We start from the raw sequence: 17524 nt of genomic DNA on the forward strand, positions 1-17524 counted from the left end.
GAAGTTGTGAAGAAACAGCCTTTGTCTTTGCCCCGGTAGATCCCTGCTCATCCAACCCTTGCAAAAATAACGGGGTGTGTGAAAGGCACCAAGATAACTACACATGCACCTGCCCCAAGCCATATACCGGGACTACATGTAATGCAGGTAAGTGCTTTTTTCCTAGTGTTGTTGCTGTTCTGTACACAGCACTGTAAATGTGCATGGTGCTTCACACAACGTGTTGCTTACTGCAGTCCAGGGTAGGGTATTCCAGTACAGCCACATAAACTGCCCTTCAATTTTACAGTGCAATCCCATGTGTAGTCCTTTAGAGCAAGGCCTCCAGGAAAGAAAACAATCGAGGTGTGCACAACAGGCATCCGTTAGCAAGGTCAGCCCTATGGAGGTGCTCTGGGTCTCTCTGGCCATGTACTTCCTCTGCCTTTGTGTGTTCATCTGATGGGTGTGCATGTTGAACTCCTTCTAGATCTTCTCTTTGCTTTTGGCTCCCCACAAACTGGACTTGTACACTTTAAACTTCCTTGGCCTGAGCAAGATCCAGCCCTGCCTTTTCCTGGACGGTGCTGGCAAGGATTATCTGCCTGTTCTCCCTTGAGGGACCTCACAGTCCAGCTACTTTGATGTCCCCATCTTTTCTGACATCCCAGAAGCAGGGGCACCTCCTTTCCCAGAGCTTCAACCCTATAGGCATTGTGGGGTTACTCTTTGCTTCTGTGAACGTATGCGATAGCCATAGCATGAAACACTCCAGCTTCCTGGAGGTTTCTGCCATAGCTATTCTCTATGTAGACCAGGTAAAAACACCATTCCCTGCTTCCTTCCCCACCACAGTTGAGTTTCTGTTGGGAAGATGGTTGAAGTTCTCTAGGATTGTCTCCGCTGAATTATGGCCTCTCTGTCTCCTGAAACCAACTCATTTTAACCTTGGCCAGTCCTACACCCAACAAATTCCTCTCTCGGGACAGAATTATGGTGCCTTTATTCCCCTGAGCCCCCCTGGCCCTTGCTCTGATATCCTTCCCTTCTGTTCTCCTCCTTTTGGGGGATTTTCAATTCGCTCCTTGCAAACACATTCATTCTAACCAGCGTTTGTGTCATGACCCCTTTTCTTAGTGTTTCTATTGTGTTGCCCGCACAGTCCTACTCAGCTTTCAGCAAGTTGGCTTGCCCAGCTTAAGCATGCAGGTGCTGTTTTTTTGTCTCCTTAGCAAGAAAACAGTGCAGACCACCTTAGGTGGATAAGCACACCGAGAGCACAGTGTGCCAAACTTCATTAGCATGTTGTACGTAGGGGGATTCTCCAAATCGTCCCATTGGGAATCAAGGAAGTGGCGGTACCTCTTCTATTTTTTTCTGTGTGTGCATGTTGAAGTACACGCCAAAGTGTGATCTTTTGTGGAAGAATGTGGACAAATCCCTGAAGGAATCCCATGTTTGTGAAACTCTCCAGGGGAGAGGTTAAAGGTTAAAATTTCTGTTTGGGCTCTTCCATCACCATAGCCAAAAGTGGCATTAGAAAGTCCGTGGGAAGCTTGTCTCTCTGTGGCATCCATAGGACTCGGCTCCTGTGTGACACGCACACACATGCATGTCTGAAGATTAACTCAAGTTTCTGTCTCATCTGACCACCACAGTGCTGAACATGTGCCAACAACACAACTGTCACAGAGGAGACTGCCTTGTCACACTAACTCCACCTTATTTTCGGTGCAGTTGTATCCATCCCTACAAGGAGCCCGACTGCCGCAAAAGTGAGTAAAGTTTCTCTTCATTTGCATGAGCCATAGCTGGGCCTGGGGACTACACTGCATGCTCAGCCCTGACAGGTGGCTTCTCCACCCAGTGTCCGACTGGAAGCCAGTGGGATCCCTTGGGAAGCGGAGTCTCCTACCACTTCCAGCCTAGGTCAAGGTCTAAAGGGTCTTCCTTCTGTGTCTAAGGGTCTGACGGGTCTGATATGCTATCCCTGCTTGCAAAAATGATGATGGGCCATGTTCAAAACCTTCAAACATTCATACAGGTGGCCAACTCCTAGCAGACTAACAGTGGGGTTTTTTGTGTTTTGAATCATTTACAGCATCATCACAATGCACCCCAAACCCATGTCAAAATGGAGGCACCTGTGTACGGCACAGGACAAGATCAAAATCTACTTGCCGGTGTGTCAAGCCCTTCAGAGGGAGATTCTGTGAAATAGGTATGTAAGAACTTGGCTCTCCCTCCTTCGAGGGGAAGGGTGATTCTCCACCTATAGCTTTCCAAAGCAAGGCCCAATCCTACAAGAGATCCCCTAACGAGTTCCTACACAGGGGCCCAAGTATGTAGCTGGAGTACTCATATGCTCAGGGTGGGTTTCAGTGCAAGAAGCTGGTGTATGCAGTCACAAAGGATCCTCCCTGAGGTTGGGTGGCATTGGCGATGCATAGGGGGTGCACGCGAGTACATGTGCACCCCCTGAGAGTGGCCGTGCACCCCCTGGAAGCACCAGCAGAAGTGCACTTCCAGTGCCCCCCCACCCCAACCACCGGACCCTCCCCCAGTTGGCAATCGGCTACTGGAGGACCCCCGCCTCCCCCCCCATCAGCAATCTGGTGCCCCCCCCCAGACTCGGGAGGCACCAGTCGCCTATGTTGGGTGGTCCTTCCAAAGGGCTCCCTAGGCTGCTTCAGCAATCTCCCAGGTGTAGAAGAAAGCGAGTGAGTGGGAGTGCATGGGCTCACACTGGTAAGAGAAGGGAGGGTGGAAAATGCAATCTCTTGCTGTGCACACAGTAGGGGTCTGTATAAACCTCAGGCCAACCATGCACAGCCAGTCTTTTTAATGAGCACTCAGCATGGCCAGTTTCACTCCTTTGTTAGCTTTCAGCCCTTACTTCCAGACTGTTTCATATCGGCATCCTCTTTCCATAGGACCAGATGATTGTTATGAACAGGACAGCTACCAATACAGAGGGAAAGTTAATCAGCTGATAAACAGGAAGATGTGTCTTCATTGGACTTCTCACCTTCTCTTGCATGATAGGTTCAATGCATTTATGGAGAATGCTGACAGTTATGGCATTGGTGACCATAACTTCTGCAGGTAATCTCCTAATCTACTGCTACGTGCACAGAGGTCTCTCTCAATGAATGTAAAGAAGTCATGCCAAAGGAAGCCGCTCAAGTGATTTGGGGGGAGGGAAATTCCCAGGCAATGTAAACCTACTCTCTGCTAGGACCATTCTGTAGACATCCCTCTAACAGGTCATCTTGGACTAGCAGGAGTACAAAACTGGTCAACGGTCATCCCCAAGGGCTGGAAAGGTGGCAGGAAGACACTTTATTCAATCTGCCCAGGGGTTTTGCTTGTTAAAAATGAAGTAAGGTTTCTGGAACCGTAAACCTTTAGTTAGTCTGTTTAGCCACGCTGTTGTGCACCCTTTAGTTTTCAACTATTAGACCAACCTCTTGAAGACTTCCCAACTCTGATTAGAGGATGTTGGAAACTGTTCCCTTCAGGAATCCAGACGGTGATGAAAAACCCTGGTGCTTTTTCCAATCCGAGAACAAATTGAAGTGGGATTTCTGTGACATTTCACCCTGCTCAGAAACAGGTAGAGCAAAGAATGTCACTATATGTGCACCTAGCCCAGACTAGTAGGTAGTACTATGAAGTGTGTCAAGGGTGTGACTGGGACATGGGCAGTCAGGGCTTGATCCCAGAGAGCCACAGCCCAGGGAATCAGGAACAGACAAGGGCAGGAAGCAAAGGTCCCAGGCAGAGTCAGGAGATCAGGAGGGCAAGGTCTATAAGGGACCTGCACATACATGGTCATCCTGATTATAACCAGAAGCTAGGGGAGGTCATGCAGGGATCCAGACTGGAGTCACTAGGTATGGGGGGGGTGGAGCTGGCAACTGTAGCTGTACGGGAATGGGATGCGGGCAATCACCAAGCTCAGCCGTGACCCCGGAGCTGGCCGGTGGAAGGCAGAGGTCTGGGTTGGAGTCAGGAGCCTCTCCATGCAGGCAACTGGGATCATCTGTTAGCACAGTTAGGCCAGGGATAGCACAGGGAAATTTAGCCTGCTTGCTGCCCTGACTCCTGCCAGTCTGCCAGTCACTTGCTTCTAGGAGGCAAGCCAGAAAACTGTAGTGCCACTAACAAGATATTTTTAAACACCCCTACTATAAGGTCTGTCCATGCACCTATGGCTGATATAGTGCCTTGCCTGCATATTGCACAGAGAAGGCAGCCAAATGAACTGTATCTGAGATGCTTACTGCCCAGGGCAAAAGATGACAGCCTTGTCTAACCTGGAGTGATGGGTTATTGGCAGCTTAATGGAACCGTTTTGCACTGGCACATCCCCAATTTCCATTCCCAGTCCAGCAACTGTGCCAGATGTTCAAAACCCAGCATCATAGCCATTCCTGTGATAACCAATATAGACCATGCATTACCTATCTCCCCCCTGTGCTGCAGAAGAGGATCCAACGACAACAGTCAACCCTACTGAGCCACCTAGAAAATGTGGACAGCCAGGGACTGTGAGATCGTTCCAGAGGATCTATGGTGGGTCCAAGTCTACTCCTGGCAAACATCCCTGGATGGCATCTCTACAGAGGAAGTATTCATTGAGCGCTTTTGAGCCTAAGGGACACTTCTGTGGAGGGGTTCTCATTGAGTCATGCTGGGTCCTCACAGCAGGACACTGTGTTCAGTAAGTGTCTATCCCAGGCCCAGTTAAGTAGCTGGGAATAGATTTTTAAAAAATCAAAGAACAGTGATTAGTGACAGTCCAGGTATTTTGGCCAAGATACCATATTTGCATGCATACAACACACCGTGGTATATGATATACATCTTGTTTTGAATGGCAGAATGAAGGAAAAAAGATCTGAGTAACTGTGTACCTGCCGCTAGGAAGCCCGATGTGCTCTTTGCATTGCTCCTTGTTGGCCTCTCATCCCCTTCTCCCCACCGACCCCCCCAGGGTCTTACAAAGCAGAACATTACCATATTTGTTACTCATGATATACCTCCCAATTTCTAGCATCTTAGGGCTTTTTTTGAAGGAAAAGGTCCATGTTGTACACAACAGAATATGGTCTACTGAAGTGAGTGGGATTTGATTTCAGCTGACAATGTTAAAATCCATCATTTTCCCGTTTCCAATAGGAACTTCTTCATGGGTTACTTTCCATTCTTTGAACATGCTGGTTGGTTCAGTTTTTAATCCCATTTCTGAAATGCAAATAGATGTCAAAATAGTTGCACTTCCTGCCAGACAGAAATTCTGTTTCCTGAACAGCACTGATAGCATGACAGAAATACTGAGCCAGCTCCTCACTTGGTGTAAAGCAGCACTAACTTCAGTGGAGAGACATGATTTTTGCCTCAGCTGAAGATCTAGCCCATAATATCTAACGATTTCTGCAGGCTTTATTCTGAGGGTTTTCAGAGAATGCAAAATGAAGAGGTACAGGCATCTTCATAAAGTAATCGAAAATTTAGGTAAAGTCACCTGTGAAATCATTTTGTCCACTTCCTTCCTAGTGTACCTTGGCTCTCACAACTCCTTAAAAGAAATCTGGTTGCCTTTGACACCTTTGTTGCATATATTCAAACATGATTTGATTGTACCTCCTGATCAAACACAGGCTAAGTGTAAGCAAGGCTATACCATGTATTCAGCACCTTTTAGACGGGACTGTACGTGAAGGAGGGAGAGACGGGAAAAAGCAGTATATATTTCTACATTGGTAAATTCCATATCTGGATCCAATACATGAGCTAAAATTCTTCTAAAATTGGATTAAACTTAGGAGGATTCTGATTCTGTATGCTTTGTCCTTCTTTTTTGCACAGCCGAGAGGATATTTTTATTAAAACCAGATGCTAGAGACCAGCTAAGTGCAAGAGGTTAAGGGACGCTATAAGGATGTGCTGGGAGCTCTTGAAGCAAGATGTTACCTGTACAGTTCTCTCCTGCCTCTTCCCACATGTAGTCAGCTTGCAGAAAGTAGTTCATTTCTGGAGGTGTTTGTCTGTATCATGCACTAGAATTGACTTGAACCTTAATAAGTAACTTAATAAGAACCTTAATAAAATAACTTAATAAGAGTGTCTTTCTCCAACAATCTTCAATGGCTGCTAAAGGGAGACCGCAAAGGTTTTGTTGTGTCTGAAAGAAAGGGATTTCAGAAGAGCCAAGAAAATGCCAAGGAATCCAGAGTGGTGCATGGCACGAGCAAGAGAGACTTGAGAGCCATAGAAGAGCTCGTTAGGTTGTCTAAGTAGCAGTTAGCTTTCAATAACATGTATTAGATTTATTTTCCTTGCAAGTTCATGCCTGCTGGGTGCAAGAAATCTTGGAATCCTACTAAATTACCAAATGCCAGTCCGGTGTGGATGGCTAGGATAACAGCTCAACTGCTTGTACTCCAGCCATAGAGGCATGCATAGACTATTTCTGTATGTGATCTGCTGAAAACTTTCTTCGTAGATTAAAAGAAGAAAACCTGCAAGTGCTCCTTGGGAAGCAAGACCTTAAGAGAAGAGAATACCATGAACAACAATTTAACGTGGAGAAGATAATTAAGTATCCATTGTACAGAGACAATAATGGCATCCCAGTCAATGATATTGGTAAACTCCTACTGCTTTACAGATTGCATAGCAAATACTTTTCTGGGGCTGCAGCAAGAAGGGACCTATTCCCCTCATTCAAATCAAGGGGAGGGATTTTATAGCTACACTTCACTCATCAGTTGATCTTGCTCCCATTGAGGTCAGCAGGTTTCACCTGGGTGAGAACAGGGTTTATACAGACATTTAAGCCAGTTCATAATTGGGTACAGACTTCCTGGGTTCACAGGAGCATTAAAACATGAGACATGAAGAAGCAGCCGCATTATAAAACAGGGCAGAATCCATCAGCAGGTACAAATAGTGCTTTTCAGGCATTTTCACACTTCACGTCCATGCTCTATAGCCTGACAAAGATGAAAGAGGATTACAATTAACAGAGAGTCATGCTTTATCCTATAAACAGCGCTGCTTAAATTGAAGCCCTTTGATGGCCATTGTGCTCTGGAGACAAAGTACGTGAAAACAGCGTGTTTACCAGATTCCTCGTTTCCTGATGGGACTGAATGCCACATCTCAGGATGGGGAGAAACTGAAGCTGGTGAGTGGTATTTGCTAGTTAGCTAACCTCAGTTGTATTGGTGTCAATAACTCTATAAGTGGAGTTGCTAGGTAATTGCCTGGATCCAAGTACAGACCCTAGTACAAACAAACTTAACTAAAAGCTAAGGATGTGCAGACCTGGTTAGAGAAAATCATCGTTGGCTTTAGCCTCTATTTAAATAACTTTAGCCTCTATCTAGGACCCAAGCTTTTCACAGCAAGTCCAGAAACCGCTCCTGTTTGCCTCCTGCCCACTCCATGTTTTGGATTTGTGCTGATACAGAAGCAGAAGGTACCATTTGAGAGGCTGTACTGTAGCTGCTGCATTTCTAGACTCAACCAGGAAATACTGCAAAATTTCCTGCAGGATTTAACATTTCCAAGAAAGAATTTGGGTAAAGCTACTTAAATTGTAAAAGACTTGGCGTGTCGTTTTAGCTAAGTAACTAGAGATTCCAGATGTGGCCAGTCCAGCCTAACGAGTCAGGTAAGCTTTGGACTGGCCACATCTGGAATCTGGTTACTTACCTAAAACGGCACGCCAAGTCTTTTCCAATTCAACTAGCTGTACCCAAATTCTTTCTTGGAAATGTTAAATCCTGCAGGGAGAAATAACGATGCTTAAAAAAATTTAAAAATAATGGCAATAGTCTGAACAATGCACTTTCTCTGATTGACTTGCTACTGGAAAGCTGCGAAAGGAAAATGTGGCAGTCAGGATGTGTTAAGAATCCCAGTGTTTTTTTTGGTTGATATAGTTGGATATGACTCATAAGGACAATTTCGACCTTCTGATGTGATTCCCATTAAAATCAGCGCAAGGCAGCTGCATCCATGTTTTCAGAATTAGCCATCAGAGCTTAACAGGCATTTGTAGAAAAGACTCCAAATATCGAGGAACTCCTAAAAAATGGGGAGGAGAGGGCTATACATAATAAATAAATCAGTACTCCTATATATGTTCATACCTGGATGTCTTCTGTCTGTGCATAGTTATTATCAGCATTGGGGAAATCAGTGAGGAAATATAATGCTTCCTGTAGCTTGTGTAGACGCAAACGTACAAACCACTTCAAGTACCTTTAATGATCTGCAGGCATAGTGCTTTGAAATAGCAGCTGCCACCTTTCGATGCTATGTTAAGTCTTTAGATTCCTAATGATGAATCATCTCTGTAAATGTGAAGTGATTTTAATTCTGTTTTCAACTTCCTTGAAACCTCTAGTAGCCTGATTGTCCAGAAGTGCCGAGTACCTGTAAGTCAATGGGACTTAGAGGTGATCAGCATCTTGAAAACTGGGCCAGAGGATGCTATTAGTAACACATAGGTATGTGCTAGGAACCAAAGTCCTGTAGATCTTGCTCTGCCCATAATCAGGTAACTTTCTAACTGACTTCAGTGGCTGAAGCTACCGGCTTAAACAGGAACTGAATTATGAGTTCAGACGATCGTTCTTTTTTCTGAGACTGTTCCAGACTTCGTTCCCAAACAGGCTTGTGTTTTTTTAAAAAAAATAACATTGAAATGAGTGGACAGGAAGATGACCATCTCCATTTTCCGCATCCTGTAGGTGAAGAATCTCATCAGCTTCTGGATGCCCGAGTGAAGCTGATTTCTCAGAAGCGGTGCAACGCACGGAGCGCACATAATAACAAGCTGGATGAAAGCATGTTTTGTGCAGGAAACCTTGAACGATCGGGAGTCGATTCTTGTCAGGTCTGTGCCTTGCTCACATTTGAACATTAATTTCTCTCTCTGTTGTTTTAAATCATGCAAATCGTCAGGCTGCACGAAGTAATGGCTTTGGCAGGATACTACATATGTATCCGCTTCTCCCATCAGCGCGTTACAACAGCTGCCTTCTTTCTTCAGTGTGATTAGAGAGGCATATTCCCTAAAACTAATGTCACTATCAGAAACAAGGAAACCTACGGAGAGTTTAGAAGTCCAGCTGCAAATGTTCGGGAGTTCAGGTTCTCGGCCAGAGTTTTCCTTAATGTACCAAACTTGTCGTGCACAGCCCTTCCTCCCCGCTTCTTCTCAAATCTACTGGATTCTTTGCCATGGGCATCAACTCCTACTTTGATAATCCCCGGGAGATCTAATATTCAAACAAAACATCTAAAACAACTCCAGACATACCGTATTGCAACACTTCGTCACACCCGTCTCAGCATCTCTGCGGTGTTCAAAATAGAAGAAACAAAACTAACCATGGGCCTAAAAGGAAAGCCAATAAGCTGTTTAGTTTTTTGTTCAGACTCCAGACCCTAAACCTCCCCGATGGTTTTGCATCTCGACCAGTTCTAGGACGCCAGGTAACTACTGGCTATGCTTGCAGAAATCTTACGTGTGTGAAATTGCTGCCGTCATGAGCCAACATTTTGCAAGAGAAGAGTTTGTGAGATCTCGATGAGGGAAGGATTTCTGTGATCTCTTTTATTGGACTGTCTTTATAAGTTGGGAGAGCTGTTGGACACCTTATTTCTATCTGAGTGCGCTTCCTCAGGACACTCTGATTTCAGTGTCATTGTAAAAACCTGCTAAGGATCTGAACAATATGTGCTTGGCCTATCCATAAGAAATAATATTGTCAAAGACATCTGTTTTCTTTTGTTTGGGAGAGAAATTCTACTTTTGGTCAGTATTTTCTTGTATATTAGCCAACCTAGTAATGTCTTTTATTTTTTCCTCATTAGGGAGATTCTGGAGGACCTCTTACATGTGTACAAGATGGTTCCTACTATGTCTATGGCATTGTGAGCTGGGGTGATCTGTGTGGGCTAAAAGAAAAACCAGGAGTTTATACCCGAGTGACAACATTTCTCAGATGGATTAATTCGAAAATTCAGCCCAGGTCCAGTTCACACTACTGAGAGGTATCTTCTGGAAGGCTAATGATAAGCTTGAGGAAATAAAAAAATGTATTTCCTCCTTTTCCTCCTGCTCTTTGTTAGCTAGAGAAGAACTTTATGGACTTTATGATCTTGAAAAAATATCCAAGATGGTGATCCGTAACAAAGCATGTGATATTTAGGTGGTAATTGAAGCTCTTAAGGTTTGATGCGAACCATGAATACGATCAGCTTAGCAACATCACTCTTGTCTGGGATTCCTCATCAGGTTTTTCATGGCTCTACATCCCATGCCACAAACGGCCCCATAATGCAGCGATAGCTATTCCTAGTAATTTCTAACAAACTTCTTCAGTTATTTACAACAGAATATAACTTGAATATAAGACCGTGATCTCTCTAAATCATGCAGAACTCCTCTGAAGTCCATTAAAGCGTATAACCCCATTAGTCAATGCTAACTTCCGCTTTCATCAGCCCTTGCCTTCATCGAAACATAGAAAAGTAGGGATGGAAAGGACTTCAGGAGGTCATCGAGTCCAAACCCTGTTCAAGGCAGGACCATCCCAAACTAAGCCATCAAATGTTTGTTCATCTGTTCTTAAAACTGCACAAACAACCCGACACCAGTGCCTGAGCACATGAAAGACACCCGAACATGCCCCAGGTAAAGCAAGTAAATGAGGGCTATCATCTGTCCTGCCACTGCTTTGTCCTCTACCAATGCATTTAAATCCCGTTGTTGTGTATGTCTTTTCAAATCAAGGGTAGCAGTGAACCAAGTACTCCCCTCCAAATATCCAGAAGCATCATTTATGGAAACAGATTTGTTTGATTTATTCAATACAAATGTGTTACATTCTACAAATCAGGGTTCATTCATCTTTAGTACAAAGCTGAGCCTGCCAGACATCTAGTACTGATTTCATTCACAACATCAATAAATACCAGACTACAATATGTTCAGTTATAAATCTCTTAAAGTATCCACACAAAAATATAAAGATCAATATTAACTGGTAAGGGTTTGGGGGGGGGTTTAAAACAACAAAACATATCTTAGATGGCATCTATTGTGCTCCTCAAGAAAGCAACAGAATTTGCAGGGCAAACTAAAAGATCAAAACATTTCATTTGAATCCTCAGTTTTACTTCCTCACCGGCTGCATTTTCCTCCGCTTGAATTGCAGAATCTCTGATGCATCAGGGTTGACTCCAGGCTGCTGCGCTCCTTCCGTCTCTGCCTCATCCTGCAAAACCAAAGCAAACCAAGAGGAAGAGGCAGTGAAAAGGAGGTCGCTGTCATTGTTCGGTTGTTCAGTGAAAAATATTAATTAAAAAAAAAAAAAGGTGTCTGACACAAAATAAGCAAAACATGCATTGTTGTGGCACGTGGGCCAAACCCCTGCCCTTGAATATGTACAAACGGCTAACCTGACCCGTTCCTAACTCACCCCCCTCTGTAAGCAGCAAGCGGCCAAGCAACCTGCTTATTCTAGACTGATGATGTTGCCAAAGGCTTCCCATGTGGGGGGCTTAAAACATACAGCGCACAATCGATGCTCACTGCTTCATGCATGAAATACAGTTATCATTCCTTGCTCTCATCAACTTTGTAGCTGGAGATGTGTTATATTTTTCTTGGGCCGGTTTGTATTTTTCCTATTGTCAGAAAGAAACTTTGCATTCGTATTTGCATACTTGTTTCTTTTAACATGGCCGTTTTTTGATGCTTGGCATAGGGCTGAATAGTGTCTGGGGGCCATGCCGAGAGCATATTTGCCCTGGCTAGGTGGTGCTGTGGGATATGCCAGGCTAGGAAACTTGAGAGAGTCTCCATCTGGCAGCTGTTGGCATCAGACCTTTGCAGCTCTGGAGAAGGGATTGGACTAAGGGTGTAACCGTCCCCACCCACGTCCAACAATTATAATGCGACTGCTGTCTATTCCTTGGGGACTTCTGATATAGCTGATAAATGACTTTCCATGGTAGTATGGAGCAGACTTTTTCATTCCCTGTTACTAAGTGTGATTCCTACACAGTTTTTAGGTGTCTAAGTCACCCAGTGACGTTCTGCTTCATCTCATGTAAGCCTGAATTTTACACACGTGGCTAAATGCCTTTTGCACCTACACAACTAAGTTGTCCCTGTTGAACAAGCGTCTAACTCCATTTACATCCCATTGGGATTCAGCTTCGCTATGAATATACAGCTGTGCTGCATAAACCACCCAAAGTGTAGATGGCCAAAAACCATGAGTAGGAAGGAATTGGTACTTAATTGAAATTACAGTAGTACCTATCTTGTGCTCAGCAGCCTCGTGGTAAAGGTACCTATGTGGGGGCTGGGGATACCTGAGAAACCCACATTTCAGTTCACCTCCCCTGACTATTTGAGGGCACAGCATTGAGGTCTCGCAGGTTCTGGGCAAGAACCCATAACCATTGGACTATTTAAGAAGCAGGGCAGGGGCCTAGAGCCAAGGTTTTCCATGTCCTGGAGAGATATTCAAACCACAAGCCTGTTGGAGAAGGAGGAATGTTATCCTGATGCCCATATAACCCTCTGCTGAGGTCAGAAGTGCTGCTAAAATGAATATGCTGTATGCCCTGTGCCTAAGACAATGAGGGAAGCTGTGCAGAAGGTGCTTCTGCTCTCTGTGGGGCTCCCCGAATCCCTTTAAAGCTAAGGACAGCTAAAGATTAAGGGGTAAAACCCTCTCCGCATCCTACGGAGGAATCAAACCCTTCCCTGTGGTGCTTCCGCAGGAAGTTGAACTGTGTGGAGTGAATGCTGCTTTCCTCCCTAATGGGGCTGCTTCGAGATCAGGGCTGAGACGGTCCTAAGGCTGCTTGGGGGAAGCATGAACTGCCCCCATTGCTCAGTTTGGTAGAAGCCGTGCAGTCCCCAGGACTTCAGTCTGGCAGCTGTCACCAGTACCAGGCCGAAGGAGCAGCTCACTCCCTTCTCAGGGACAGTGCTGTACCAGAGGTTTGGTGAGAAGGGCACTTACGGCTCCAAGTTCATATTGAGCAGAAGCCCCCTGAGGTTCAAGTCCCCGAGCATACGCCAGTTCAGCGGCCCTTCTGGCCATTTCAACCTTGTAAGAGCCTGGGGGTGTCCAGCCAATGCCTTTGATCCACTTCAGGTCCGACTTGTATTTGACCTGGAAAAAAATCAGATATTGAGTGTTATTTGGTCTAGCTCTAGTTAGGTCACGCAGCTCAGGCTTCGGATGCAATACGAATCAAGCACCATGGGATCTGAACCAAAATGAAAGTATGTGGCGTTTTAATCCGGGAGGGGTCTTGTCTACAAGTCAAATTGCCAAGCGTTGCCACCGCTAAGGCTACAACTTTGGCATGATTCATTCTAGTGAATTTTATAAAAGAGGCAGAAGAAAGCAGCATCCATGGAAAAGTTGCCAATTTACAGGCTTTTCAGTGCACCAATTTCCATAACCATCAAACAGTAACTTTACCAAACGTATTTCCCTCCTGCGGGGTGCTCTGAAGGGCTAATGCTCCCATTCTTCCTCACAGTTTCATAGATGTTTCATAGATGTTCAGGTTGGAAGGGATCTATTAGATCATCGAGTCCGACCCCCTGCCCTGGGGGGTCTGTTTCAGGCCTATGCCATACGCGGTTTCCTTAGCTCATCTAGGATAACAACACCTTCTCTAGCTGGACTACATCTCCTATTATCCAGTGCTCCTGCTGCTCTCAGAGAGAGGCAGGGTGCATCATGTGAGTATCACATAAGCATTTATTTAGCATACGTGAAATAAAGAATCCACTGAACTGGAAGTGCTTGCAACATTTCTTTGACCTCATGCTTTCTCTGACCTCCACGACTGCCGGGGCAATGTGGTAGTCTTGGCCGGACATCAAATATACTTACATCACTCTGGAGTTTGTAAGCCTGTTTTGCATGCTTCACGTTCAGCTGCTCAGGATCACAGGTGTATTGGTGCAGAGGCTGCTTGTAGCTAATGTTGCTGGCCAGCTGCTGACTTTTCTTAGCGTGGAGGAAGCCCGGCTGATTCATGTGACTCTTGAACTGTGCCCTGTTTTGGGCGAACTCCCTCCTGTACTGGGTGTCACTCTGGAGCTTTCCCACCCTGATGCCGTGTCTCATTTTGGGATCATCGTTCACGCTGCGGAAGCCGACCTGTTGGCCTTTATCCCTCAGGAAGGCTTCTTTGTACCTGAACTGCAGGGAGTGAGGGAAACAGGTTCAAATTCCAGGGAGAAATGCTCTTCAAGTATCTTTGTTATAATTTCACCCTTCCCTATCAATAGCTCTTTCTTTCCGCAGGCACAGACTTTTATCTATACGTAGAGACCAAGTGATTCTGTCTCTCTTAACAAATCCTTTAATTACAGTACAAATGTTTAACCACTGGAAATTAAGATCCTCAATAACTGTCATAGAAAAAGAACAGCTCTGCAAAGTCATCCAGTCCAACACCTCAGCTAATTCAAGATCGGTCCTTATATCCAGGACTGTAGATGCTCCCCTGAGTTATTTGTTGATAAATGACTGAAGTTGCAGCACTTCTCTTTTTTTATTATTATTATACTCTCGTATGTTCAGAGGTGAGCCATTTAAGAATCAGTCTCGCCAAACCTGCTGTTATAACTAATCTGGCACCAAATTTACAGTACTATTTCATCATAAGCATACTTCTCCCCAAAAATGTCCTACGAAACTAAACGTGTCAAATACCTCATATTGCTAACAGGAGTCCAAATAGGTAGTTCTGCAAAAGCATATGCCCCCCCACCACCTCTCCCAAACTCATCTGCAAGAACCAGCCTCTATGTCAAGGCTTAATGGGCTTTTTTATCTTGTCCTTTCTTAACTTTACTTACATCACTGGCGATGTCTCTTGAAGCTTTAGCTGTCTGGAATGGGATGGCATCCAACCTAAAATCGTAGCCAAATGCCCTTGTTTGTTCCCAAGATGTTTTATACATTTTCTGTGTTAAAAAAAAGAGACAACAGTCATTTCCCCTGTCTCCTAAACCTAGTTTGGTAGCTGCAGTAACAAATGTTTTATTCTACGGGGTTCTTTTCACTCTGGATTCATCCTGACAAGCTCCAAAGATTTGCAATCAGGTTCCATAGCACTTCGGTTTCTTTTGTGCTAACCATAATGATGAAATCTCTCCTGCTTGCATTCGCGCCCCAGGATGCTCTTGGCATTTGCATGTGGATTGGCTTTGGTTTTATTTAGTTTGTATTAGAAACTGTGAGGCATCAGCTACATCAATATTGCATCTGTATTGCCCTTATTCTGTCTTACAATACATCCGCTTGCAGTGCCTTGGGTTTCCTGGCATCAGAGTCTCAGTGCCTTGAGGTTTTGTAAGCAGCTTTTTCAAGCTTCGCTGTTTCAGTCCTGTGCCACACGTGGTTTCATTAACTCATCTAGTATAACAACAGCCTGTAACATATTGGGTGTGACTGTGAGGATGTGAAGTGCATGCTCATGTTGCAGAGCGTGCTCTACATCTGGCTGCCTTCCACAGTGGCATTTTTGTGATGGCTTCCAGGGTGGATGCGATCTATTGTCAGAGCCTCTGTACGAACTACATAATCACTAGATCTGATTACTTTAAATCTCAGGTGGCACTTCGGTTCTTCCTCTTCTGATTTCATTCACCTGCTCCCTGTGAATCTCTAGTCTAGTTTTTCTAACGTACGCTGCCATCTGAACACTGGGCCAACATCAATTTCAGATTCTAACAGACATTTGTATAGGACTTATTTTTTGTAAGTGAATTTGATACTTGTGACAAGTGAAGAAGCTTCAAGGCCTGTAGGTACCGATAGAACAGGTGCAGCATGGGTAGCAGCGGTGCAAACTTGAATGGCTGGCCATCCAGAGGGGCCGTAGTCTTGGCTCAGCCTCTATGCCGGGGCGGGCAATTGTTTTGGGCAGAGGGCCGCTTACTGAGTTTTGGCAAGCCATCGAGGGCTGCATGACAGGCAGCCAGGGGCAGATAAATATTAATTTTCTAAATTTTTTAGGGGCCTCGCAGGCTGGATAGAATGGCCTGGCGGGCTGCATCTGGCCCCTGGGCCGCATTTTGCCCACCCCTGTTCTATGCTCACTCGGCTCTTTGCTTCTCTGTGAAGGATTCGGACAAGGATGCTAACTAGTGGAAACTGGGACCGTCCTTTTTAGGTGCAGACCACTCGGACTGGACTGAGACCACCAATTCCTTTTACTCAAATATCTTCAGAGCACGGTACCCATGGGTCGTTACTAGCCTGGGGTCTATCAAACCTCCCAAGGAAATGTGAACAGGGTGAGTGTTTCCCGCAAGTGGCCCATTTGTATTGAATAACTCTCAGGTTGTGCTGTTTGCTATCAGCTGGATACAGCTATCGGTCTTTTCCTGTCATCCTTTCTTTTTTCTTAACCTGTCAAAGCTTTTTACTGTGAAACTGTGAGTCTTTATATGACAGAGATCCTTTGATTTGGAACCCCATGCACCATCCTCCTCTCTCTCAATGTGAATAGTTTTGTCCTCATCCTCACACATTATATTCATTGGATTTGTACTTATCTCCACAGCTTTAAAATAGCCGTGCCTTTTTGTGCGCTGTAAGGTCAGTCTGCCTCAACAGCCTCCCATCTGCAATACTTGAATCAATTGGGTATAAACCACAAACAATTTGATGTTTAATGAGAGACTCCCACGATCTCCGTATCCCCATGCAGCGTGAGTTCAAACACAGACTGATCCACATTAGTGTCTGGAGAAGAAATGTTACATGCAGGCCTGACAACGTGTGATTTGTCAGGACAAGGCAATTCTGATCCAGCTGCAGTGGATCTCTCTCACTTTTTTGCTCAGCCCTGAGTGAGAACATTTCCAAATTGGCAGCACTTCCTCCCAATTATTGTAGATAAGAAGGGGTGCACTTCTGTAACTCTTTAATTGGCCTTCCAGCCAGATAGCCTTTCTATAGTTTAACCCAGCTGTCTCTATTACGGCTTCAATTAATAAAACAAACAACATCTCACATTCACACAGCACCCAGCAAAGACCCCAAAGCACCATGCAAACTAATCCGCACCTAAGGATCTCTTCTCTCCTTCTAGGGGCTGTATAATCATGCAGGGCATTAGGACACAATACTGCCCATAATGCCTAGACACAATCCATTTAGCCAGCATCATTTGAGGGATAAAGCTGCTCATACAAAATAGCCAAGGGCTTGAAGGACCGATTCAGGACACAAGGCATGTCTGAGTGTGCTCTGGAGAAGCATGGTCCCATTCACCACTCTGGTTCTGGATATACCAAACTCTGAAATAAAGTGGCTAAGCCATCCTGCTGGCACGCCGCACTCTCCTGCACACTGAAGACAGAAAGCAGTGGCAGGATTGCCTCTGCACTACCTCATTTCCAGGTTTAGCCTGGGCACAGTGGGAGTAGATGTGGGGCCACGTTTCTACGTGGTGCACTCAGGTG

At 45.1% G+C, this 17524-nt stretch overlaps 2 protein-coding genes across 3 annotated transcripts in view; one reads left to right on the top strand and one right to left on the bottom strand.

Annotated features, from left to right (window-relative positions):
- The window catches only part of HABP2 (hyaluronan binding protein 2), a 40400-nt gene extending 30283 nt beyond the window's left edge, over window positions 1–10117 (top strand). Inside the window, exons 4-13 of the mRNA XM_019502835.1 lie at window positions 32–147; window positions 1638–1754; window positions 2081–2200; window positions 2913–3084; window positions 3501–3595; window positions 4468–4705; window positions 6491–6633; window positions 7040–7174; window positions 8748–8893; window positions 9877–10117. Of these exons, the coding sequence (XP_019358380.1) occupies window positions 32–147; window positions 1638–1754; window positions 2081–2200; window positions 2913–3084; window positions 3501–3595; window positions 4468–4705; window positions 6491–6633; window positions 7040–7174; window positions 8748–8893; window positions 9877–10053 (1459 nt within the window). The 3' untranslated portion in view covers window positions 10054–10117. The remainder of the gene's footprint in view (window positions 1–31; window positions 148–1637; window positions 1755–2080; window positions 2201–2912; window positions 3085–3500; window positions 3596–4467; window positions 4706–6490; window positions 6634–7039; window positions 7175–8747; window positions 8894–9876) is intronic.
- Window positions 10118–10230: 113 nt separating this feature from the next.
- The window catches only part of NRAP (nebulin related anchoring protein), a 65813-nt gene continuing 58519 nt past the window's right edge, over window positions 10231–17524 (bottom strand). For both annotated transcript variants that reach the window (XM_019502834.1, XM_019502833.1), the window contains 4 exons: window positions 14909–15016; window positions 13935–14246; window positions 13047–13199; window positions 10231–11282 (listed from right to left, as the gene is read on the bottom strand). In XM_019502834.1, coding sequence (XP_019358379.1) covers window positions 11181–11282; window positions 13047–13199; window positions 13935–14246; window positions 14909–15016 — 675 coding nt within the window. In that variant the 3' untranslated portion in view covers window positions 10231–11180. The remainder of the gene's footprint in view (window positions 11283–13046; window positions 13200–13934; window positions 14247–14908; window positions 15017–17524) is intronic.

Source organism: Gavialis gangeticus, unplaced genomic scaffold (genome assembly GCF_001723915.1).
Source record: "Gavialis gangeticus isolate Ggan-Ray unplaced genomic scaffold, GavGan_comp1, whole genome shotgun sequence".
NCBI classification, from domain to species: Eukaryota; Metazoa; Chordata; order Crocodylia; family Gavialidae; genus Gavialis; species Gavialis gangeticus.